Genomic DNA, 25,427 nt, shown 5'->3' on the forward strand with positions numbered 1-25,427 from the left:
TTGTCAGTTTAAACTTCAAATGCTAGTTTATATAAAACGTTACTTCTATGTTTATTATAGCAGTGACTTTAATGTTAATGCCTACCAAGAAGGTATAAAAAGAGGAAAGGCTCGCAAACGACGATGACGACGTAATTCTGAAATCATTGTTGAATAGAGCGCATATATACAGGTAGGTATACTACCTATAATTAGTAGTAGTTGGTAGGTGTAGGTATCTACATATGTAGGTATGTACCTATGGATATAATAAATTCAAAATTTCTAACGTTCCTTCCATCAGTGCGTTCGTTCTGTCCTCGACAGAAATAGGGGTCCCAAAGAAAAGGAGTAATACTGTACCTTCCTGGCTCAAAGTGAGCACTGTATCGTCCCTCTCGAAGTTCACACCATCACAGAACCATCGTTATTCGAAAATACCTTGTATTATATTATCAAGTACTTACTACTACCTAGTAGCTCTCCTCCATATTATCAGTGTGCTATCCCATCACCGTGGTTAAACTCTGGTCACATAATTTTCTGTAGATCCCACGAAACATCGTCCAGCAAAATTCCAAATATCCTAATATCAAGAAGCCCCTATCTCATGCCATCCTAGCCTTCCAATATACTGTGCCTACCTAGATGCCACATATACTACTGGGTAGGTAGGTGGAAAGTACCTAGTAAGTTGACTTTTGAGTGAAATTTGAACATAAAACGTAAAAGTTCCAAGTTGGTGAGGTAATGACAGTGCGTGCGTAGGTACTGTTGTTTTTAAGACGTATAGTATCGAATTTAGTACTTTCAAGTTATTAAGTCTTCTGAAATCTCCAAGCTACCTGACCAATGTATCAGGTACCCTACCTATGTAGTATCTACATTTGTGGTAGCACTGATAGACAGATGACGATACCAGCCTGAGATAAGTTATAACCTTCAATGTTGGAACTGTCGAGGCACTTATCTACTTAGTACCTAGTAGGTAGGGTAGGTATGTACCTAGATGTAGTGATTCCTGAACAACACCTACATACTTATTTATTAGCTACCCGTAGGTACCTAGCACCTATAGGTAGGTAGAGAATCTCTAAGGTTCTGTTTCAGTAAGCCATGCCCTTCTGACCATCAATTCCAGCTGCCGCTCCTACTACCCAGTACCTAGTACGTTCATAAAAACCAAGACTTCCAAGGTTATACTACTGGATAATCCGTCACCTCAGTAATAAATTATCTACAACCTTCCCGCCGCATGTCAACTTGACTTATTCATCAGGTACCTACTTACCTACGCAAGCCATCACTTACTATAAAACCTTCCTAAACACAATCTACTAGGTACTAGGTAGGTAAGCTCATCTTAATCCTCCATCCTTTCAACTCGTCTACCACCACACTATCTTCTACCTACTAGATAGTACCTGCAAACTGCCAGGTGCATGATCCCCTATTCTACCTGTGGTATACCTACCGTAGTAGTCTTCACACCTTGATTTTTTTTTCCTTCCTTACTTTAGTATTTCTGACATCTTGCGTTGTGTGCCACACCTCTACAGATTCTTTTTCTCTTTCATTTTATCTTCACGGTCGAATTCTGATTTCATCCAATACACTTCTTCGTGGTCAAATATTTGTCTCCTAAGTTCGAACTACTGACACCCTTTTTGAAATCGGATCAACTTATCGAAGGTAATTCATACTTCTCGCTCTCCCCACATTATAGCCATTTGATTCCTTTTATTCATCAGATATCCGCATGTATCTTAGGATAACCAATCCTATCTCATTTTCCTTCCTAATTAGGCGTCTCCCCTCCGCCCGCTCTTTTTTCTAATTTTTTCTTTCTGAATTTCTTATCATTTATATAACCCTGCTAAGAGCGAACTATACGCGTTCACCTCTATTTAGTACCCAGAACCTTAGAAGCAACACTAACCAATGTACTTTCTTTTCTTTTCGCAGGGCCAATAGGGCATTTGCCATGTCTTCCCTTAGAAAGAAAGGACCTGCCAGTCTTGGTGTCACGGACCATGTGGCTCCTAACTCGCCAGCAACCAAGTCAGACCAAGGTGAGTCCCTTTTACTATGAGCAGTTGAAATGGGCGCTTGCCCTAGTAGGCGTTATTATGCTAATAAATTTGGGAAGGGGGAGTAGGAGGAGGCGTGCGCCTTGATGTGGGACTAGAGGACCTTGTCCTTGAAGACTCCCCTGAGTCTACGATGTAGGTGATCTGAAGTAACGAAAGCTAGTTGTCATTAGTCTATAGCCGCTGATTTGATGTCGATAGTTACGGTACTCCCCGACGTGCTCGTAACGGCCGCACTCGATCTGCTTCTTCGCCAAAGCAGTGTGGTGACGAGGACCAGTGAGTTACTCGATATATCAAATATTCCTGGAATATCTCGGACTTCTCTGACTAACCGCCCCCGCGTCAAAGAAGCGATGTACCCTTCCAACTAGGTGATGTCCCTGGTGATGAAGGCATCTTCAGTTCACCTAAGGCAGCACAGCCTTACTCGTCGGCCGCGGCCCTTCCTACGGTATTCAGTTCAACCATGCAAGGTGTTATTCCTAGCATGCAACCAATAGCTATGCTGCGTAACCGTTCCACAAATTTCGGCACCCGATCTCAGGTCGGTGGTGTAGATGCGCAGGCATTCTATCCCGCAACAGCTTGTGTCTTTGTCGCTAAGTAGGCTCTTCATGTTAACCACTTTCCTATAATCAGTATCTAACTTCATAATTAGTCTTCCTGACCATGTTCGAGACTCGCGTCTCGAAGCAGAGTTGACTCGCGTCTTTAGTCAGTATGGCATCGTCTTCGTAAAGATCCGCCGAGACTCACGCAACATGCCATTTGCATTTTGCCAATACACTGTAGGTCACAATATAAACGAACTTATCTTAATCTGAACTAAAGTAGGGGTCTAGAAAGACGAAGATGCCCGAAAGGCAGTGGTCCAAGGCCGTGGCGCGTTGGTCGAAGGGCGCCCTTGCCGCACCGAGATGGTGAAGGCGAACCGTAAGTAGAGGCGTTGTTCAATACAAATTTCAGGTCTCCTAATTTGATTACAGGAAGCTTCATTATCTATCAAGCCAATGGAGGTGAAGTCAATGTCGAGGATGCTCGCATGCAGATGGGCGGCTTCGGAGAGATTGACAAGTGCGATGCTCTTCCTGCGGAGATCCAAGAGGCCGTACGTATCAAGGGAGGTGTTCTAGTCGAATATGCTTCCTTCGATCCAGCTAGAGACGTGATTTCAGTAAGCGGTCTATCATATTAACTACTGGGCATTGGAAATCTACTAACACGATTGTCAAGGCATACCGCCATCATCCGACGTACCGCGTCACAGCCTATGACCTCAAGAAATCGATGAAGTCAAAGATGGATCCAGACGAGCTTTGGCTTAAACAATATGAGATAGATCGACGATCAGTCTTTGTGGGCAACCTTCCGGTGAACGAGCCTAAAGTACAGGAGCTACTTACCAAGTTAGCCGAGGAAGTCGGTGACGTTCTCAATGTCAAAGTCGTATGCAAGGATCCTCAACCTGGTCTGTATTTCCCATTCTAAAAGACGAGAAGCGAAGCTAAAGGAATGTTAGGACGGCCGTACCAGATCGCTTTTGGCTTCGTCGAATTTTCTCGTGTTGATATGGCAGACGCTGCTGTAAATCGAATGGTAATTTTACAATCATACCACCATCCAAGTATGACTAATCCAAACTAACTGGCTGCTGTGTAATAGGGAGGCCAGAACTTGGGCGGATCTTTACTTCGAGTAGAGCGTAAGAACAGCCGCGAACCACAAAGCGCGCGCCGAGGAGGTGGAGAGCCGGCATTCTCCAAATATATTAACGTGCCCGACAGCCCTTTGGTGAACAAGCGCGCCGAGGTCCAGAAGCAGCAGGTAACCGAGCCTGCGACACCAACGCCCTCTCGTGTTCCGCGCCAAAGAGCGCCCTCGGCTAACGGTAACGGAGCCATGTCGCCTGAGAATGTTCGAGCGACCCGCCCTATGCCATATGGGCACATGCCTCCGATGGGACAGAACTATTCCAGCCCTCCGTACGGTCAGTTTCATGGTACCCCCCAGGTTGGCACAGGCAACTATCCTGCCACACCCCAGGCAACACCTGCAATGATGAGCCCGCTTGGTTCGTACTATGCCACCCCCATCTCATGGATGACGCCGTATTTGCAAGACCCCAGCTTCGCAAGCATGCCGTATTACGAACAGTACGTCCCGCATCCCGCTCATAACAGCCCCCTTGCTGGAGAAGGCGTAGACGCTCGGGAGGAGGCAAAGTATGGTTCTGGAACCTACGAGCACCGCCGCAGTGGCTCGGGACGGGGGCAGTAGACGTGGGGATATCTTGAGTGGGTCGATGGAACCCTAGAGCAGTCTCGTTCATCTTGCTCTTGCAGATTCTACGCGGATGAATTACTAGCTGGAGTTGATGAGGAGATGGTATTTGACTGACCATCAATTGAAGGAAATAGGCGGGCCTTTTCCTTTCAATTGGTCAGGAGATAAAGACAGGATAGATCGAGTCAATCTAGCACTATGTGCTAGCTGGCCACACTCATCCTTTATTTGTACCTAGACTTTCTAATCAGCATAGTCTATCGAGATACCGGCTACGGAGACAGACTTGCGAGATATGCGTGTTCTTAGCTTTGTGGAATTCTGTTATCGAGTGACAGAGACATGATATAGTAACATGCAAAACCATTTACGTAGGGAACTTTGTAGTTAAGATAAGCCAAGTATCAGCATCGCACGTAGAATTATCCAGGTGGACTTAAGAAACAACGATGTCGGTGATTCAAGTTAACTAATAGTTTTAGGTAAAGATCGATGTATCAGTATCCCATCATATGCTGACATCGAGGATGATAGCAATTTAATAAAATCTAGAAGTGGAAGGAGAAAGTGCCACCTAGTAGTATGTAGTTCTAAGCTGGAGAATGCATATGTATACTAGTACTAAGTAGGTATAGGTACCTTGGGTACTACATACCCATGCACCTACTTACTAGGTATTGTACCTAGATATATACCTACATATTTAGGTACATGTAATTAATTCTAAACCCGGGAGGAACACAGACACAGTTTACATCCATTTTCCAACAATAACTACATATTACATATACCTACTATACCTACATATCTAGGTAAGCTGGTAAACTAAAGGTTACCTACGGAGCTAAGGAAATTGTGAAGGTTATGGATACTAGGTAGGAACAAGCTTATTCCAATCTTATAATGTCGGGGGAGCCCCAAGAGCTCGATGAAACGGGGCTCGCAAAGCACTCGGCACATGCAACCATTTCGTTTCTCTGTTTCCATCTTGGTTTTTGACCAAGGCGAACATAACTGGTCGTTGCCCTTTCCTCCACGCCTCCTCAGTGGCAACGTCGATGACTTTGTTAGCCGTACCGCCCTTGCGAATTAGGATGAACTAATCCCCCAAGAACTGATATATAAATATCTTCGGGGTGTTGCTGCCACCAAAGGGCCACGACGGCGTTATTGGGATTGGCTCTTGCTATAGAGAGATGATTCATGACAGGTACTTAATAGTTGTCTAGGTACCTACGTATCATTATTCAAGAAATAAAACTTATAGGTAGTAGTCACCAGTATCGGCTATCCTCTTTCTCCCCCTACTTGAGGCAGAATTAGTACATAGGTAGGTTTAATGAATATCTTGGAAACTGGCGGCTTATTCTCTAGACTACCATTATCATCGAGTACTCTCTGGGTCGGATTATAAGAAACCAAACGTAGCTACACAGATATCGAGGAACGAGAGGAACTACAGGATGGTGGCCACCGTATCGAACAATACTTAGTTTCGAACCCAACGCGCTCTTATTGTACTCAAAACAGATATTATCTCGGATGTAGGTAGCTGATGGCGAGGACCAGAATAGCAGCATCTAGGCATCAAGCTAAGGAGGTAAGGAGGTAAGGAAGTAGGGACCGAAGGGACGGAAACCGGTACCGATTTCGGTTGTGATAACCAAGTTGGAACAATCCAATGGTGTGAGGCAATGGCAGAACGAGGAAGGGCAAGAAAAGACACAGCTCCGTATCATAAATTATCGACGTCCCTAGTCACGCCAAGGACACGAAAAAGAAGTTGGCATGCGATCTGACACACCCGTTTCGTTAGAGCAACTAAGGGCACATTCTGATATCCAATCCTGGTCCAATGCGAGTGAAACAATAAAGCAACCATGCTAATGAAGCTCGCGATGGAGAAAACGCTTATGCTAGCAAAGGTCTCCTTTCTAATCTTAATCTTTCGTTGGGTGAAGTGGTAGCAGGTGGTCAGTATGGTTGCGATACCGACCCAGGCCGGTAGCAGGAGGCCGGGGTCCTGGGAACCGCCCGTCAGATATACGACCCACGAGGTCAGGTAGGCAAAGGCACAGCTAATGGTAAGGAGGCGTACGACGGTCGCTTGCGGAGTGTAGTTGATGAGCCAACGTGACATGAGGCAATCGGCAAAGAAGAAGGCGAGATATGCCGAGGCACAGCACTTATATAAGGTTAGCACGATAATACCGATAGCAGGGGAGAATGGCATACCCATATAATGGCCAAAGCGGTCTCGGTCAGCCTTAAAGTGAAGACAGTGGTATCGCGGCCATAATCTCGGTGATCGGACAGACGCAACAGATCGGCGAGGAGAAAGCGTAGTGTAAAACGGATGCCCCAGAATATAGGAGGCACGATAGACAGCAAACGACAGGCTGAGAGGGTATGGTGCCAGCGTTTGGGAACACCGAGTGCGACGGCAACACGAGGTTGTAGGAGAGAGACGGCTACGACGGGGGCATTCGGTTTGGTGTTGCCATTGCTAGAGTTAAGGGGGGGGGAAGAGGAAGAGGACGAGGCGGGCAGTGGTCTGGCCATTCAAGGAGCCTCCCGACGATGGCTCGAGTGATGAGGCTGTGTCTGGTCAATCGGTCGTCCTCGTCCTCGTCGTCGGGTCGAGTTGGCCATAGGAAGTGGCTGTTGGAAAATCACAGAAATACGTGAGATACGAAAGGATAAGAAATATGATTTAGTAAGATCGGCGTCGCACACACATACCTACATGTATATGTATGTATTAGGTATGTATGTAGTAGGATTATAGGTATTTGAACAGTAACGGGAAATGTGGCCTGTGAGGTCATATTACTACGTAGCGCCCAAGTTAAAAATGTATTGTACCTACGTAAGTATTTTAGGTATTGTGTACCTACAAATGTAGGTACCTAGTAGCTATATACATATGTATGCACATATACGGATATACATACCTACCAATCCCGGAAGTTATCAGAATACGGAAGGAGGGAACCCAAAGCAGGTTAGTAGAAGTACAAATTATCTCTCTTCCATTGGCCAGCCTTGTGAGTTGCAAGCTTTAACCCATTCTCAACCTTGACCCACCTAAAGTTTTTATAAAACTAGATATGATTTTTATAGCCTCTATTCTGTATATACGTCCATGATCCTAACGACGATGCGCTGCAGAGGGATGCTTACTCGAGATTCGCAAACAAGAAACTAAGCCCAAAAGACATCACGATAGATTCAACTTTCAAGTCGATTACCCCCTCGTCAGGGGGGCGCCTCAAACTTATCTCGACTCTGCTTCGACTCTGCTTCGACTCTACCCCTCCATAATCTACTACATATATATCGGCGTCATGACCGACCTCTTGCGCATATCGCGACCATGGCTACTTTCCTCCTTCAAACCGCCAGTGCCAGCTCTACTCCCGCCCAGCCTTTACCGTAATTTTAGCACAACATCCCTCTTAAGTAAAATACCACAGAAGAGGGAAGGGAGAGCTGCAAATCTCCAGAACCAGCATGAACCCGCCTTCACCTTTTTAATTCCAAGTTAGTTCCCGGATAGTTTCTTCAAACGCTCGTCCCTTTGTACATCTCAAGTTCTACGGTCGCTAATTGGATTTTATCTTTCCCTTCCTACGTTTATAGAAACTTTCGTGACCCCACCTTTATGGCGATTCCCACGAGATCCGATGAAATTCGCCAACATGCTATGGCTAACTCTTAAAAATCGCTTCGTTGACCTACAAACAATAGCAGCTGTGAAAGTGATGTCGATGGACAAACTAAGGCTCAGCAGGCCGCGCTTCCAGCTCCAAAGGGCCACCATCGTGCCCGCTGCGAAGGCGCTGCACATCCAAATGTCCGAAGCTATGGCTGCCGGCGACAAGGAGACTCTCCGATCTATCTGCGCCCAGGAGTTATACCAGACTCTCGCCGGCGCTATAGACGGCCGCCCAAAAGGCGTGCACTCTAAGTGGGAGCTCGTTCGCTACGAGAAGTCCTGGCGCTATCCGCGCTTGGCCAGCTTGAAACTTGGCAACCAGCCTCACACCCGCGATACGTTGTTAATCAAACAGGCAGTCGTCAGCATCGCCAGCGTCCAGCGTATAGCCCGCTACGACGACTCTAAGGGGGGCATCATTGTTGACGGGAGCGAGCGTGTGCGCCACATGGTTGAGCATATCGTCCTACAGTGTGCCGTAAATCCCATCACTTACGAGGCTTCCCCTTGGCAGATCTGGGGCACGTTGCCCGAGACCACTTACGAATCTCTACTGCAGGACATACAAGATTACGACGACCTGGCGGAAGAGCACGGGAATAGTAAATAAAATAGAAGGTAAAATGGACGAGAGAAGATAATGAAAGATAATGGCGGAGTATTCCTTGATCTGCTGCCAGGCAGTGAAAAGTTCAGTTTGTAGGTAGTTGCGCTTACTGTCGTTGACCAACTATGTATTCATAGATATAGTTCATATAACTACCTAGTATAGTAGATGCGACAGTTCCTCCACTCATCGTTATCGCCTATTCTCATACTCCTAATCCCTCTTCTCTCTCTTCTCCCTCCGTTGCTCACATACCCGCTCACCAGCCCCCTTCACCAGATCTGAACAACCCTAGAATCGGCGCCTACGACGTAGCTTTTACTCTTCCAAGATAATCTAGAAAAACTTGCCGGTTATCTTAGTCGTAGTCGCCTCTTCGCTCACCGAGGCTAGGCCATCAGAATCTTCCGGCTGCACTATGGCGATAGGGCGGTCGAGCGCATCGAATGGAGTACCTCGTACCTTCGATTGGATCAGTTGAACTGCCAATCTCAATGCCAGCGCGCCAAAACCCCAGAGCAAACCCCCGACAGGCGCCGCGACAAAGGCCCCAAATGCGCCCCAGTCACCGGTGTATAGGCCCTGTTCTAGGAGGATGAGCTCGCCGCCTAGCTGTGCGTCGCCATAGTATATAGTTCCGAAGATAAAGACGGACAATATCCCACCCAGCCCCCCAACCAATACCTCGAAGCCCCGCCACCAGTAGAATCTCTCGGATAATCCGAGCATAAGTACCGGAATTGTAGCAGCAGACAGGAGATCGGATATCAAGTAGATTTGTAAGATGCTCGGCGCCTTCAACGCGAGTACTACGACCGGGAAGATGATTAGGACAACAGCGCCACGGATCCACCATATGTTAAGGCGATTGCGGAAGATGTCGTTAGACGCGGAGGATACCATAGCGGACTGTAAACTGTCAAACGATGCGGTGCTCAGACAGACCGACATAACTAGGACAATCCCCACCACCCAGCTAGGTAGTTGCTCGAGCAGGAGGAAGAAAGCAACAGACCCGTCGCCATCGGCGGGGAAAGCACCCGACCAAACAGCAATCAGGCCAGTACAGCCAACTAGTGTCAGGACGACCAGGATGACAATCATGGCCACCGAAACGCCGATCCAGAGATCCTTGTCGGTTTTGGAGGCGAAAGCACGAAGCCAGAAATTGGCGAGGAAGAAGTCGTTCGTCAGGACAGCAACGGGCAATATATATACGAGCTGCCATCCTACTAGGCTGGGATCGAGAAGGCCAGAATCGACAATCAGCTCTCGCTTGATCTCTGTTTTAGCACCAATGGTGATCGTAGCCACAAGGATCAGGCAGCAGATCATGGCGCCTTGGATATTATCGGTAATGAAGGAGATCTTGAACCCTCCGAGAGCTAGCGCGTTGTTGTCGACATAGTTAGCGAATCAGTAGTGTTAGGCTTACGAAAATTTCATAATAAAGGTGTGATTTACATGTATAAATTGTTGTGACGATGCACTCGACGATGACAATAGGAAGACCATCCAGTCCGGTCAAGGCCTCAACAACTTGACCGATTGCGGAAAGCTCCGCCACCATATATAGAAACAGTGTGAGGAGGGTCAGAGCGCCTAGATAGAGCGCCGTCATTATGCCATACCGCTGCCTTGTCCACTCTGTGAGTACGAAGCCCTCCGGACACTTCCTACGGATAGCAGGTGCAAGAGCCGCAAATATCAGCAGTGGACAAGCCGATGCAATAGCATAGACAACTACCCCCTGGACACCAGCAAGAGTAGCTAGCTGAGGATAAGAGAACAAAATTCCCGAACCCATAGCTGAATTTTAGCATTGATTGTTAGTATATTCAAACATAAAAAAGGGGGGTTTCTTTAGGGGGGAGGGGATCGGAGCGGCAGCACATTTCCCACGCAAGCATTAACTTGATCGAGTAATTACGGTACAATCTCAGCTTCATTTTCACAGAGTCTCAAAGATCTTCCCACAGCCCCCTAGTAGCAAAAGTGTGAGGTAAGATCTAAGAGATCTGCTTCAATTCGGCGCCCGTAGTGAGCCGTAATCTGCCCATCCTCTGCAGAAGACTCGAGAAGAGACACACAGAGGAGGGAGATCTGTTGTACGTGGGTACAAACCTACTTGTCAGTCATGCAACTCATACCCTAGTCCCAAATTCCTACTGTATGTATGACAGATTGATCCAATAGCCTAGTGCATGTGGCGATGCAAGAGGGTCACAAGATTTAGAATCCGGCCGGGTCGATTCAAAGGTGCTACCGCTCTTGATCCTCGAACAAGAAGGAGGGCTATTCGCCAAAGCACCATATCAATTTTCCTACTCACCAGCAGCGATGAAGTTTAGTGATAAAGGAAACGCTATTGAAAGCATTAGTATTCCATGTCTCTAATTTGGGGAATGATGAGAGAAGATATAGAAGAGCGTCCAAATCATCCGGTGGCAGAAAATGCCAGGACATCTGGCTCTCATTCGGATTTCTAACCAGACTGAGTTCTGTTTCCTGCGAGGAATTTGGCCTTGGACTGGTTTCTCATCTTCCAGGCCAATCCAGTTCCCAATAAGCTGCATATTTATGATAAGCCGATGCCTAAGTGCAAGAAGTAAGTTTGAATAAGTAGCATACAGAAAAGAGCCATATGTGAGGTATATGATGGCATTCGAAGCTTGAAACGATGGCTGGCCCATCGTTGAAGAAACCCTTAGAAGGAGGTGCGAAATAACAATCTAAGCAAGCGGCGTTTCTTAAAGACGCAGTTATAATATGGAAAGGATAGCATAAAAGGTATGTAAATTCTAAAGGTCTACTAACCTGGAGAACGACACGTAGGAGGAAGAGAAAATGGAACAGAAAGGGAAGAAGAAAAACACCACAAATTTTATCACGAGAAAGGCTAAACCAACTTGGAACTGTAGCTTCCTGATCGAGTTATACGACGAAGTGGAGAATAGGTGGGGAATTTTATATACATTAAGGGACGCCGCTCAAGTTATAGCGGCTATCCACTAAAATTTAACGGACAGATCACTGTCAAGTAATAACACTAGTATAACAAAGGGAACTTACTTATTTTCACTTAAATCACTTTTTTTTTTCAAGCAGCGCGATATATTTAAATATGTGAAGTTATTTAAATAAAAAGTTTTAAAAATAACTTTAACTTACATTCATTTTATATGTGGCGCATGGAGGGCGACCCATTTGCGCCAAGTTGCGACCTATAAGACGGCATTGTGCGGAGGAATAGCAACCCCGGATTTGAATCATACTTACCATTACGGTGTCTAAGCACGAATGCATCCTAGTAGATAATAACCACGTACATAGCTAGTAGACTCGATATCCATTACACGTCTTTCGTACCGCTAGCAAAATGCATACATTCGCCAGCGCCAGGTATTCAGCTGCCCTAGGCAGTAGTCGTAATCGATCAATTCTGATATTAGACCCAACTACCAACGCAATACCTTTCAGATGAGCTTCATCTCCAGCATTAACAGCAAGCAATCACTCCTTCCCTCCGTAGACTATTTTAACTAGACACCATCCATTTCCTTCCAGCCCCTATCACGTCGTAAATGTTCTCTTATCGAAAGTTTGAACATCTCACACCTAGGGAGCCACGGGATCGCACGCCAACCACTTGATTCTAGCAAGGGCATTTGTACAGAATAGCAAGTTTAACGGTTGAGGTACTTATGTTAGGAGATAGGGTTTGGAATTGGCATACGGTGACTGACCGGGATCGCTGGGTATCGGGTAGCAGGGGAAGAGTTGGAGACAAATAGATGGCATGAATCTCATCAAGTGCTAGATGCGAGGTTACGTAAAGCGGTAGGTCCAGCAAAACCCGTAGCGGGGCCTCGTACATTTTGCATCTCCATGTCCTGTCCACCTCTCGATAAGTTGCCCCTTTGCTGATTTCGACGCTCGCCAAATCGCTGGTCTCCTTCCTCAAACCGATACTTGAAGCGGTAGTACGTCGGCGGTCGTGGACGGCACAGCACGACAATCCAATTCTTCCATATGCTACCCTGGGTGAAGGCTCGATACCGATCTTTCTTCAAGAACTTGTGCGAGTTGAGAAACTCTCTAGTTGTTTCGCCTCTAGCCATGAGGAAAAGATGATACCCCAGAAGAGCGGCCGGGTACATGAACCCGAGAACCCCATAAATGACCATGGCAAAAGGGACCCGGAAATGGCTTACAGCTTCTCCGAACGAAACATTCTCCTCATTTGAAAAAACTAGCACTTGCGCAAGGGAGGCGGCTATCAGAAAGATCGAGAGGAGGGAAGCCGAAGTTAGGAAGGAAAAAAAATATCGGTAATTGCGCCTCCCAACACAATTGTTAATCCAAACGCAGTGGTGGTCCTGGGTTTCCACGCAGTTATCACACAGTCTGCAATGATGGGCTCGAGGAGGACGCCAGATGCTGCAGGTCTTGCAATACTTCGTCGGCACTTCCATCGCCGCAGTGCTCGACTCGGCAGATTTGATAAGAGTCCAGTCATTCGTTGGTGGAGCTAAACGTAAGGGATCCTCATGCTCATCCACAGGCGGGAATTGATGTATATTACGTGGTAAGATCTGATAAGACGTTAGCGTCAATGTGAGAGGGGTCATATTCAAATTGCTCCTACTCACCCCTGGATCCGAGCCCGAGGCGTGAAGAAACGACGAGATGCAGATATAGAACAGATAAGCAAAAAAAATAGGGATGGCAGGCGAAACATGATGCCATAGATAAGGGGCGGAAAATGCGAAGAAAAGAATAGCTGGCAGGACAACAAGAAAGCCAGTAGCGATATTGATGGGTCGATGGCGTGTGTTCTGGAGGCGGCCGCCAATGCAAAATACAGTATTGCCCTCGAAATATTCATGATTATAGCCATGGGTAAGCGTCTTTTCTTTGACTGCCTTGGCCTTTAAGGCGGGGGCGCTGGCAGCAGAAGGGGTGAATTGAGGAGACGAGGCGCCAGAAGATAGCTTCTCGGCACCATGCGTGTTACGATTAGCAGGAGTCGCAGTAGATTCACTTTTACCTGGTAGGAAGAGGCTTGATCTGAAAGAGCGTGGCGATTTTACAGGGCTCGGCAGATTTCCACTGGCTCCGTAGGCATTAGATTTACTAACATCTAAACTGAGACCCTTCCCTTCGGCCTTCTTCCGCTGCAGTGGACGTACGCTCTCGCTGACGCTACCTGCAGGATAGTGGCCACGAGTCGGGCTCGTGGTGGCAGTGATACGGTCGTATGGTTCCGTGACCTCGGTACCCCTTGAAGGGGGTGGTTGGGCATCACCCTCATCAGTCGTATGGCGCACCAGACGAGCTACGGGTCTTGATATAGTAGCACCCTGCTGCGGCGGTGCGATGTGTGACTGGTCCTCATCCGGTACGTCCTCAACACTTGGCCGGCGCTGAATTCCTGTAGCAGGACGTGATGCACCCCGTTGGGCTTGCAATTTCTGGGAACTCATAGGATGAAAGAAAGCATGCGAAGCCAAGGGGACATGGCTTCGGCTGGTAGAACTGGCAGGGCGACCACTATTGATGCTACCGGTGAGGCTTCCTCTTTGCAAAGCTTTTCTCATAGGAGTTCCTTGCGACCAAGCACCGCGCGACGAAGACATGCCAGTTCTTGCGGTACCAGGACGAGACTCGGTGGCGCGGAGACTCCTCCTCTGGCTCCCGTTTGCTCTTATTTGTTCTTGAAGGGCTCCATCACCATCTTCGGACGCGATATCGGTCATTCTCGATGAGATGATACTTGGGGGGCCTGCGGGGAACTTGGGACTTGGAAAGCTGTCGATGTCATCTTCCGGAGAAGCAGCTCTTGCCGATGGCTGATTAGTAGCCATTGTGGAGGGAAATTTTCTGCTCCAAACCGGTTCCTTGTTTTCGTTACTTTCCTTTCCTCTCTTTGCTTTGCTTTGCTTTGCTTGGCTTGGCTTTGCAATATTCAATATTCAATTTTCGTACGGCTGCTCCCTACAGTATCCCAGCCAGGTAAAATCGTCGAAACCTTGGTGACTAGTCGAAAACAGTCGCAATTAGGAGATTATGCAGCGCGAATAGTGATATATACTCGGATATTGATTATGTGACTAAAGAGAGATAAAAGACTGAAAGATGATGTCGATACTAAATGGCGGGGAGGGTAGATCGTTTGTTATTTGAAGTGGGAAGGTCAAAATGATAATTAAGAGAGCGTTGACAATTCTTGTTTTCTTTTCGCTTCCTAGCAATCGATCGTGTCTGCACAGCAGGTGTGATTGATATAGTTAGTCAGGTCGTTAGAATAGATTAATGTTGAATGGATATTTGGACTGAAACCGGAAATGAAAATAAAGAAGGACAGTCGGTCGATTCAGATCAAATTAGTAGGATGTCGTGCGATAACCCGCAATGTCGCGGTCGCCGCGAGATTTGAGATGGTGAGGCAGAGAGAAAATCGATATTCAATATTGAAAGGGGGCTTGTCTTGTCTTGTCTTGTCTTGCATAAAATAAGGTTACCTTTTCGGCCTTCCCCATTTAGGTGTATTATGTATTATGTATAGTATAGTTGTGCATAAATGTATCTATCGTACCCTTAATCTATGCTAGGTAGGTACTAGCACTAGTACACTAGGTATTAATTAGTGTCCATGTTCAGTACCTAGCACATGTACATACCTATCTACAGTAATAGTAGGTAATACTTAACATTGAAGAGCAGCCTTATATGTACCTAGGTACCTTGTGCTGCCTCAGAAATGAGGTATAAAACTTTCCATAAACCTTTTCCCTGATTGGCCAATGTGCCAGTTCAGAATCATTAAACTGCTCCATCGTACGACGTCGAAGCTTTCTCTTCAAGCGAAACTCCTCAAACCCGACAACATCTTAGTATCTAACAAGACATTAAATAGTAAAACGCGATACCTGCAATACCTGAGATACCGTTAGTTATGGCCTCCATTATCGCTCGAAGAGCCGTTTCTCAAAGGGCTTTCTCTACTACCGCCCGCCGGTTATCTGCCGACCCAGCTCTCAAAGAGGAGACGAAGCGTAATCCCGAGTTGATGGTACGTCATACCCGAAAGTCCAATGATATGCTATGTACATGTGTAGTATATCACTTACTCTTCATCTATGTGCCAAAGACAGCGAAATGAAGAATAGCGATAGGACTGACCCCACTCGTTGTTAATAGATTCTGGGGGGTGTCATGGTTCTAGCTTTGGGCGGCGCTGGTCTTTACTTCGGTATGGCTTCTCTAACACCCATAGTTATATCACCTATACCAACTATGAAGCCTACTTGGCCTCTCCTCTTCGCTTCGTCTCAGTTCCGAGTCTAACTCTCCGCTTGTCCAGGTCGATCTCCTACCAAATCAACATCCGAAGCACCCGTTGGCCTAGCTAAATCCGGCATGCCGTGGGAAACTGGCGCAACAGAGGGAAAGTACCGATACCATCCCGGTGGTGATCCAGATGCTGCTCCTAAGGACGCTCCCAGCGCCGTCAATGTTGTCGTCGTCCCCGATGTCAACCTGCCGAAGGTATGCTATAACCGCGATCCTCCCGTCGTTTTACACCCTGTTACAGTTTGCTATGAAAGGCAATACTAGCAAAGCATACAAGAGTTATCCAGTCTTGCTGTGATCTCTCTCTGTCTTTATCGTTGATATTTAAGCTCGATTCTATTTGTTTCAGAGACATATGTATAGCCAAATCTAGCTTTCTCCGCTAACCTATTGTCTACAGTCGCTCCATGATCGGTACAACAAATGGGGTAAGGACGGTTACTAGATACTTCTGCCTCGAGAAGAGCTCTTTACATAGTCGCAGTTAGGAGGTGTGAAGGATTTCTCTAACCTTGCTGTACATAATCCTAACAAGTATTGCGGTATTGTTAGCCTCACTGGGGTTGACCAATACATCATCTTATAATACCCAACCAGAAATACATATTCCCCATATTACGAAGTGCATAATCATTACCCAGGGGTTGCCGTTTGTTATTTCTCATGATGCCATATCATTCGGGCATTGAAACTAAAATAGGTGTGCCCGTAATAGACATACATCGCCATAATAACCTAGTGCGGTGAGACCGAGAATTCTCTACACGATAATTTTCTCGAGCATGCCCCTCCCCCCCCCCCTCCCCCTTTCTCTCTTCATCGTAACCAAAATATTAGAAAGTCGTAATCTTGTGAATTGTTTTCTGGTAATTAGGATACGGCAAGTATCGAAACAGGCGGAAGACACACATGTTTACGACATAGCATTCGGGAGACGTACCTACCTCCTAGGCTCACGTCGTCAGCAGATCCACCTCTTCGCTCGTAAGACCAAACAAATATAGTAAGTCAACCAAGGTCTCGCCATTAAGTCGTGCGCCAGCTTCGAGCTGTACCCTCGGTTTTGCGTTCCACGCTACGCCCAATCCTGCCGTGTCGAGCATCAATAGGTCATTAGCGCCGTCGCCAACAGCCACGACTTGTTCGAGCGAGATTCCTTCTTTCTTAGCAATCTCGAGGAGAAGCTCCTGCTTCCGCTCTCTACCTACGATGCGCCCTTGTACCTCGCCAGTCAGTAGTCCAGAGTCATCGATTATAACCTCGTTCGCGTGTGCGTGGTCAATCCCCAGTTCATCAGCAAGCCACTGAGTTAGTGGTAAGAAACCTCCAGACAGTACGGCAGTTTTGATACCCAATTTCTTGAATGCTTTTAATAACTCACGGACTCCCTTTGTCACATCTAAAACCGGCCGCAACTGCTCGAAGATTATGGCCGGGAGTCCCCTAAGTAATGCAACCCGTTCCCGAAATGCGGCATCGAACTCCAGCTCCCCTAACATTGCCCGGTGCGTGATATCAGCAACCTTGGTGGCCAAGTCTGGGGGGTCTGTGATGGTCGCGGCAAGCAAGTCGATCACCTCTTGCGTGATCAACGTGCTATCCATGTCGAAAACGACTAGGCGTGGATATCGCCGCCATAGAGTGTCACGTTGCAATGCAACGTCGACGTTCCACTCCCTCTCAAATCGATAAATGAGCTCATGTTTCCGGAGATCAGCCAGCGATAAATAGCTCGGGGACGGTGCCGGCGACAATGCCAACTCGACAACAAGAGGGTGCTCTGGATCGTCGAGACAGCGGTGGGAGGATGTGATTTCTTCAACGCCTTGAGGTAGAGGAAAAGTAGACATTAGATGGAGAAAAGATGTGACGCACAACGGGGATATATAGGAACCGTAAAGGTGGTCAAGTGGCTCGGGTTCAGCAGCTACTGGGGGCTCCAGGGGAAATGACTCGATATTGGTCGTCGGAGCGAGGTTCGCGGGGATATCGGAATTGGAGGAGGGGAATCGCGGGGAGGGAACCACATTAGGCGCGCGAGGCGACACAGACTTGTATATTAAGGTAGCAACAAGTCGATCTGAGCTGGTACCTCGGGTCGGAGCGCAGTTAGGATGAGTGAAGTCGTGATTAGCGCCTTTGAGGATGCGCGGCGGTTCGTCCTTGGAGGGCACACCATTAAAAGGGCTAAAAGACTTGGGGGGAGATATTCTAGACGCTTGAAGATCTTCAACGACGGTATCAATGCCAAAATGGCTATCCAGATGTTTGGGCGGCCGATACTGCTGATGTTCTTTCAGGAAGGAACTAGTTCTCATAGAAGACAACTGTGGTCGACTTGAATTCTGCTTCGAGGGGCTATCATCGGCGGCCATGACGGTTGACGATGACGGTGACAGTGAAGGACTTATGTAAAAAACAAGATCACCAACATAGATGATGTTTATATGAAGAACAAGCGATACCGGATCTAGGAGATCGAGGTCGAAGCCCTCTATATAGAATTGGGGTTCGCTACTAGAGGAGGAATTGAATTATATTGGATCGTATTGTATTGAATCGTATTAGATTTTCTTATGGTAGGTAGACGTCCTTGCAAAAGGACTAGTCCATAAATTGCGCGGACAGCTGCGCGGGGTGTTTTTTTTTCCCTTCTTCAACTCTTTTTTTTCTCTTACCTGGATGGGGGGGAGGGTTCCTAGTAGCAGGGTCTCGACTAAGCATCTCATTGGTCAGGAACTCAGCGGTTTTTTTTTAAGTTTTGATTAGAGGTGACTGGTAAGACAAAATGAATTTCTCGGTTTACACGTTTTCACCAGTCAGGAAGTAACCTGTAGTCGACCGAAGAATTTCCGTAAGTAATATCCCTTCCTGACTATAGTACCTAGGTACATAGAATAACAGATTAGTACCAATCATTGGATTGTTCCTACCTACTATTAGTATGTACCTAAGCAATCAAACTCTAGGTTGTAGGAGACCATGGCAGCATGGATGCTTTTAATGAATGAAAGCTTGAAATTGATGGGAAGGAGGGTGTTTGGACCTTATTAATAATTATGTAGACTCGACCTTACTTAACTATCTAGGTACCATGTACCCCAGGATCTTATAAGACCGGGTACACTACCGTAGATGTCAAATTGAAATACGGGTATTTCTGATCAATAAGTATGTACTAGGTTATGTTATGTACTGGGTGGGTATGTACAATATGACACCATACCGGTAGCATGGCAGCATCATCATGCTGCCAGCATGGTAGCAGGGTGTCGAATGCGGTAGGGTACCTAGCCGCTTAATGCAGATCATCTATGGACGGCTATCGGTCCCGATAAACCGTCCAGGCGGCTCTTGAACCATCGCAACAACCTCTTACCGAGACCCGGATCCATCGAACTTCGTCTCCGTGTCAATTTTTTTCAGAAAGAAAAGAAAAAAGAAAAAAAAAGGAGGGGGGGGACAGAAAGGAAAAGTAGATACTCTTAACACTCCGACAACCGCTATCAAATCGTAATATCATTTAAGCATCACGACATTCATTCTTCGGGGTGTCCTTATAAGGCTTAGAATCCAGACATCATCGTACGTGAAGAACTACCAGTCAACCCGAAGAGATAGAATAGGTAACAGTAATCGGACAAACAGGAAATGGGAAAGACGATTATATCTTTTGTCGGACCTAGACATTATCAACGTGTTCTCATGTTATCAGCAAAGCGTACTAGATATGTAGCGAATTTTACGCAGGCAGATTAGGGTACTTTAAATATATACACGGCCATGCTATATGTATAGGGATATTAGAAGACTAAGAATAATTATCTGGTTTCTCCAGAATAGTATTATCAGTGTATAAAATGTACTGACCCATGTGCTTGGGTAAGAAAGTGTCAAGATTCATTTCTGTTCCTGTCACTTCGTACTACCTAGTAGGTTTGTACTGATGAGAATCAGGATGCCGTACACGTTCTTACACAGTTACTAGGTACTATCTACTATGTAGATCTCCTTGCGGCTTTGCCTGCTGCAGAAAGAGTTCCCAGTGTTCGGCCAATCAGTCGCACGGCTTTGTAGTTGCGACTATACTAGCGCCGATGTCGTGATCAGTCTTTGAAATTTCTAAGATTCCTTGACGTCTTCAAGCTACCACCTGTCACCTGTAATATCCCATCTAAGCTGATCGCGCAATACCCCTAGCTCTGTAGGCGACCAATTTATAACAGCCCAGTACATCCCGAGAACCGGATTAGTCATGTATTTTCCAGAGGAAAGCAAGAAAATATACTTTAGTCGCCGAATTAATTAGTATATACTACGCACTAGAGTACGGGGGGAGGCACGTATCTACCAACTCGGACGATAGGCTTCTCTTATTACCCCCTTATAACTCAAACGGCATCTCTGACGCTTTCCCCCATATTGATTTCTTCAGGTCCTCTTCTGTCATTCTTCTCTCTCGCCCCTGCTTTCGTCAATATCTCAAGCTTAGCAAAACCCATACTTCAGTTGCTCTCAGCGGTCTTGCCTGTATTCATATCCCGTCCCAACCGCACCAATATCCATACCTATTCGCTTCCTTGGCCCGAACTTCACTCAACCAGCCGAGGAAGTTTTAAACACACGCACACACACACACACACACACACATATATATATATATATATATATATATAATATACTAAGCCAGGATGGAACCACAGTCGTTCGTCTCGCCGTCCTCGAACTCATCGTCCCCACGTTTCACATCTAAGAATCTACCGCCGGTAACTGATCTGGAGTCGGGATATGTTTCGGGAACTTCATCGACTGCGGGATCCTCAAGTGAGCTTCCTCAGCTGACGCTCACACAACCACATATAAAACATCTCAACCGGCAACTGGGATATATGACCGCCATGAACAGACTCCGCTTCGTCAAAGCTTGCTTCCCTAATCTATATCAATCAACTGCCTTCGGTCTTACCGGCCTAGTATCCACGGACATGCTCTCAAAGATCGAGAAAGAATCACCGGGATCATCGCCTGTCGATCTCATCTTCCTAGACACGCTTTATCACTTCGAGGAAACATATGCCCTAGTCGGGAGGGTCATGAAGAGGTATCCAAATGTGCGCATCCACACGTACAGGCCGAATGATGTCAGCACCACAGCGGAGTTCGAGGAGAGGTATGGCGCGGGACTGTATGACACGGCAGCCGAGCTGTATGACTGGATTGCTAAGGTCGAACCGCAACAGAGAGCCTATTCGGAGCTGAACGTGGCTGCCGTCCTCACCGGCCGAAGACGTTCTCAGGGGGGCGAGCGTGACAAGATTGGTGTCCTCGAGGTAGACGAAGAGACTGGCATCGTCAAGATTAACCCGCTAGTGGACTGGACCTTCTCCCAGGTCAAAGAGTATATCACAGAGAACAATGTTCCATATAATGAACTTCTCGATAGAGGATACAAGTCCGTCGGCGACTGGCACTCGACATCCCCGGTCTCGGCAGGCGAGGATGAGAGAGCTGGTCGGTGGAAAGGCCAAGCCAAAACAGAGTGTGGCATCCACAACAAGAAGTCTCGGTATGCTCTATATCTTGAAGAAGTGCAGCGTAAGGCTGAGGAGGAACAACTTACAGCAGCTCTTGAAAGGGTAGAAAGAGAGCAGAAAGTAGAGATCGAATGAGAGTTCATGCTAGTTCTGCATAAAAAGGTAGGCAGAAGGGTAAATTTGAAAGAGAAAGAGAAGGGGATGGAAGGAACAAGGGAGAGGGAGAGGGAGAGATGAATGGACAATCTATCTGATTACCCTTACAACGGTTTGTTAGTAAGAGCCGTCGTTCTTTTTGAACGCCATTCTGGCGGATGGGGGCACTGCTCCATTTTTTATCGGTTGCATATTCTATCGGTGGTCGAAACCTCGGGAATTGGGTTGAACGGGTACATATTGCATTGGCGATGGTGTTTTTGGCGTACCTATTTTGCACTTGGGCATAGACCTGTATATGTCTAGGAGATTGTTCATCAAGAAGTTAGATACCTGTTCGTAGTACGAATACTACCTTGACTTTCACTGTATGCTTTTCAACGTTGTCGCATGTGGATTGATTTAAAATAACACGGACCTGCAATTTTCTGATAAAAGACCGGAGGTTGAAGGGTGACGGATCGTTGATGAGGGGAACTACATATGTGGATGATCATGTGGGGAGACAGACGTCATCACAAACTAAAAGCCTTAGATACGGAGTACCTGTACCTACCTATACGTACGTATATGCAACTACAGATATAATCCATGACTGTACCTACATACCTAGGCAAGTAATATTCAATATTAATCAGCATTTCCCCTCAGGTATATGTACCAAATGAGTAGAGCTGACACTCAGTCATCGATGATTGATGTCTACTACTACATAGGTACATGTAGGTATTGCTTATTTTATGCCTGGTTAGATACATCCATGGATATGTACATAATTACAAATATTCCCGTAGCTATCTAGAGTTTAGGCTGTACGTAAATTAATAGCTATAAATGTGACAAAGCGAGGTACCTTACTGACAACCTCTAAAAATATTTATACCTACGAGGTAGGTAGGTATCATGCACCTTACAACTCCAATCCTTAGACTCAACCGTCTTACCATATATAAAGTTTTCTTAACAATGTCTAGGTACCTTTCGTCTTCGGCATGTCTATTCTCTGAAAGGGTTTAGTCCTATCGCCGTGTCCTTCAGACTCACATCAACCCTATTCATTCTGATTTGTGCATGTCTGTCCTGACCTCTGGAGGAGCTGAAGGTTCACTTGGTCCGCCTTGTTGATTCAAAGCGGCCTCTAACCCACTGAATAAATCAGGGCTTTCAGGCTCGTTCTCCTCTGCTCTTTCTACCACGGTAGGTTCTATTTTAGTATCGACGAGTTCTGGAGCCAAGGTGATATCCACAGGCGCGGGCGCCGTATCCGAACCCAGTGGCTCTTGGTTTGACTCAATGTTCATGGATGTCTTGGGAACATCGTCCTCTATCAGATGTAGGGCGCCTAGAGTTTCTGGCACAGCTGTAGGCTCTGGTGAGGGACGCGTTGTAGGGCTCTCTTCGACGTGGGGTTTATCTGGGGTTGGCAACATATTAGTGAAAGCCGCGTCGCCTGATTGCTGCCTTCCGCGGACCGATGTGGGTTGCTCTACGATGTCACTATGTCCCGTATGAGAAACACCAGACATTTCCACATCTACGTCTATTTTCGTTTCGTTCGGGCCAACCAAACTAGCGGGTTCGGCGAGCACTGGAGTTGGTTCCAAAGACACTTCAGGCGGCCTAGTTTCGAACGTGGTGATGGGATTCGAGGGCTCTCCATTCTCCAGCGTAAACTTTGATGATGAATCAGTTGTTGGTGTGGCAGCGGCCATAACATTTCTGAGTGGACTTCCCTCAAAATGCGATGGAATGTGCGGCAGAGGGGATTGAGTAGGGGGTAAGTTGATATTGGGAGGGGGCGAAGGTGATTTAGTAGGTGGTAGGCTAGCTTCGGTTGAAACGTCCACCGGCGTCGCCTCTGTGAGAGGCTCTGCTAGCGCGATTGTTGAAGCTTCCAATGCAGGCGATGGTCCAGCTTTTGTCTCGTCTTTAATTTCACTTTCGACCTGGAAAGTTGCCACACCGTCTCCATCTGGCATCTCGCTATCCTCTTCATCCCCCTCATCACCATCATCGCCTTCCTCCCCATCATCTTCGCCATCGTCCCCCTCATCATCATCGGCCATTTCACTATCCTGGTTCTTAGATTCAGATAGATCGCCCGGCTTGATTTTCTGTAAACAGTTAATAAAGGAGGGAGCATCTCATCCGAGATACACTTACTCCAACTTCTGGACCGCTTAATTTCGTGCTCCCAGTAGTAGAATCTACGTCTGTAGTTACTACCTCGGGCCGCGTATTTACGGGTAAAGGCAGCTTCTTCTTACGTCCCCTTCCAGGACCCTTAGGCTTTCTCTTTGGTGGAGGCGGTCGTCTTCTTGCTGGTGTTGCAGCGACAGGCGTATCGGCACTTGCAGCAGGATTGACTATCGGTACGATGGTGGTTGATATAATTTCTCCGTCCACGGGCTGACCTTCGTTCAATGTGATCTCCTGTGTATACGGATTACCGGCAGCGTCGACTCGACGAACGGTAGCTTTCATTATGGTAGGCCCAGATGATGGGCCAGCGGGGATACTTGAGGATAGGGTGATGAGGCCTTTCCTCCTTTTAGCTAGATGCGAGATAGTAGACCCCTCAGCATTGCGAGCGACTTGTTTCCAGACCTTGACTTGGTAACCCTTAGTACTCGGGTCCTCTTCTTTTTTGTCTGGTTTCTCAGCCAGGGCGGCATCTGGGTCGACCTCTTCTTCTTCGGCAGGCGGTGGGCGTTTGTATAGTCTCCCAGAGCGAGCCGCCCTTAATAGTTCTTGAGTATGTGTGGGAAGTAAATGCGAGTCCTTGGGCATGCCATGTGGAAGTTCAATTGCCCATACGTCATTCTTTTGGGTGGTGTCAGAAGGGGGTGGCGGCGCTATCTTGACCCATTCTTGACGCCATTGTCTAACGGGTAAACCTGTGAAGTATTGGGTGTTAATATGAAACTTGGTAGTTGGTACTATTGCGCAACGTGGACAACATGGAAATATCAGTCGGCGGGAAGAGAGCGAATGATAGTATACGTACCCTCGAAGTCGTCATGCTCGACATACCCGCTTCGGTTTCCACGTCGCGTTTGCGTATTTTGGCGAAACTATAGGTGTATCCTGTTAGCAACAACGGCCAGATAGCAGTTGTGGTACTTATCGCCTTAAGATATTCAGTGTCCGTACATTTGGAGCCATAATAATTGCGATATCGGGCGCGACTCGGCGACCTTTGCTCTTTCCTGATTTTCAGTGTCGATTAATTCAAAGTTTTCTGGCGACGTAGGAGAGGAGACATCAATGATTAAGACAATGACCTAAATAACTAGTGCAGGCATTAGGATATGGGCTCGAAACATGGGGTGCATCCAGGAAATAGAGAACCCTGAACGTTTTGACGGTGCGCTGAAAAATACCTGGACAGATATTGCGAATTAATCGTGATGACTATCCATTGCGCAACTTAAACAGTTGTAGGAGAATTGAAACGCGACAACAAATCGATTTACCTGATAATTAATGCATGCCTGAGTCCACCAGTACATACCATGTCTAAGCGCTAGGACTAATAGGTACATATGTAGATTGCTTACAGCTGATGAAAAAGCGGGCCGCAATACGTGCCAGCTGCATTAATCTATGGCTCTTTGGCTAGCTGCTGGTAATCCACTTATGGAAAAACACTTCCAAGATTAAATACACCTTCTGTACAGAGTACTATTATCTAGAATGTT

At 46.8% G+C, this 25,427-nt stretch overlaps 9 protein-coding genes across 9 annotated transcripts; 4 read left to right on the forward strand and 5 right to left on the reverse strand.

Moving 5' to 3' along the window:
* Window positions 1–1,963: 1,963 nt before the first annotated feature.
* GGS22DRAFT_179088 (uncharacterized protein) lies at window positions 1,964–4,349 on the forward strand (the record flags this gene model as incomplete). Its single annotated transcript, XM_047963648.1, has 10 exons — window positions 1,964–2,051; window positions 2,129–2,204; window positions 2,271–2,348; window positions 2,421–2,675; window positions 2,731–2,860; window positions 2,915–3,005; window positions 3,059–3,246; window positions 3,306–3,540; window positions 3,592–3,668; window positions 3,735–4,349. 10 exons carry the CDS (start codon window positions 1,964–1,966, stop codon window positions 4,347–4,349), a joined length of 1,833 nt encoding a protein of 610 aa, XP_047819917.1.
* Window positions 4,350–5,774: 1,425 nt separating this feature from the next.
* Window positions 5,775–7,186, reverse strand: GGS22DRAFT_123854 (N-glycosylation protein-domain-containing protein). The gene is made up of 2 exons (XM_047958292.1): window positions 6,591–7,186; window positions 5,775–6,540 (listed from the first exon to the last, which is right to left on the reverse strand). The coding sequence occupies exons 1-2, from the start codon at window positions 6,915–6,917 to the stop codon at window positions 6,091–6,093; spliced, it is 777 nt and encodes a 258-aa protein (XP_047819918.1). The 5' UTR covers window positions 6,918–7,186; the 3' UTR covers window positions 5,775–6,090.
* Window positions 7,187–7,431: 245 nt separating this feature from the next.
* On the forward strand, window positions 7,432–8,803 carry GGS22DRAFT_159850 (uncharacterized protein). Its single transcript, XM_047960844.1, has 2 exons — window positions 7,432–7,898; window positions 7,998–8,803. The coding sequence occupies exons 1-2, from the start codon at window positions 7,703–7,705 to the stop codon at window positions 8,681–8,683; spliced, it is 882 nt and encodes a 293-aa protein (XP_047819919.1). The 5' UTR covers window positions 7,432–7,702; the 3' UTR covers window positions 8,684–8,803.
* On the reverse strand, window positions 8,804–11,799 carry GGS22DRAFT_159857 (uncharacterized protein). The gene is made up of 5 exons (XM_047960845.1): window positions 11,312–11,799; window positions 11,171–11,250; window positions 11,013–11,045; window positions 10,145–10,489; window positions 8,804–10,065 (listed from the first exon to the last, which is right to left on the reverse strand). Exons 1-5 carry the CDS (start codon window positions 11,371–11,373, stop codon window positions 9,017–9,019), a joined length of 1,569 nt encoding a protein of 522 aa, XP_047819920.1. The 5' UTR covers window positions 11,374–11,799; the 3' UTR covers window positions 8,804–9,016.
* Window positions 11,800–12,489: 690 nt separating this feature from the next.
* Window positions 12,490–14,439, reverse strand: GGS22DRAFT_179092 (zf-DHHC-domain-containing protein; the record flags this gene model as incomplete). Its single annotated transcript, XM_047963649.1, has 2 exons — window positions 12,490–13,275; window positions 13,333–14,439. 2 exons carry the CDS (start codon window positions 14,437–14,439, stop codon window positions 12,490–12,492), a joined length of 1,893 nt encoding a protein of 630 aa, XP_047819921.1.
* A 1,006-nt stretch (window positions 14,440–15,445) lies between these two features.
* On the forward strand, window positions 15,446–16,819 carry GGS22DRAFT_159860 (uncharacterized protein). Its single transcript, XM_047960846.1, has 4 exons — window positions 15,446–15,755; window positions 15,884–15,935; window positions 16,047–16,231; window positions 16,437–16,819. Exons 1-4 carry the CDS (start codon window positions 15,639–15,641, stop codon window positions 16,479–16,481), a joined length of 399 nt encoding a protein of 132 aa, XP_047819922.1. The 5' UTR covers window positions 15,446–15,638; the 3' UTR covers window positions 16,482–16,819.
* On the reverse strand, window positions 16,820–18,708 carry GGS22DRAFT_159861 (phosphoserine phosphatase serb). The gene has a single exon (XM_047960847.1). It carries the CDS (start codon window positions 18,409–18,411, stop codon window positions 16,990–16,992), a length of 1,422 nt encoding a protein of 473 aa, XP_047819923.1. The 5' UTR covers window positions 18,412–18,708; the 3' UTR covers window positions 16,820–16,989.
* Window positions 18,709–20,262: 1,554 nt separating this feature from the next.
* On the forward strand, window positions 20,263–22,193 carry GGS22DRAFT_159865 (phosphoadenosine phosphosulfate reductase). Its single transcript, XM_047960848.1, has one exon. It carries the CDS (start codon window positions 20,728–20,730, stop codon window positions 21,703–21,705), a length of 978 nt encoding a protein of 325 aa, XP_047819924.1. The 5' UTR covers window positions 20,263–20,727; the 3' UTR covers window positions 21,706–22,193.
* Window positions 22,194–22,493: 300 nt separating this feature from the next.
* Window positions 22,494–25,205, reverse strand: GGS22DRAFT_159867 (uncharacterized protein). The gene is made up of 4 exons (XM_047960849.1): window positions 24,880–25,205; window positions 24,734–24,800; window positions 23,890–24,623; window positions 22,494–23,840 (listed from the first exon to the last, which is right to left on the reverse strand). Exons 1-4 carry the CDS (start codon window positions 24,889–24,891, stop codon window positions 22,782–22,784), a joined length of 1,872 nt encoding a protein of 623 aa, XP_047819925.1. The 5' UTR covers window positions 24,892–25,205; the 3' UTR covers window positions 22,494–22,781.
* Between the last annotated feature and the right edge of the window lie 222 nt (window positions 25,206–25,427).

Source organism: Annulohypoxylon maeteangense, assembly GCF_022496945.1.
Source record: "Annulohypoxylon maeteangense strain CBS 123835 unplaced genomic scaffold GGS22scaffold_6, whole genome shotgun sequence".
NCBI lineage: Eukaryota > Fungi > Ascomycota > Sordariomycetes > Xylariales > Hypoxylaceae > Annulohypoxylon > Annulohypoxylon maeteangense.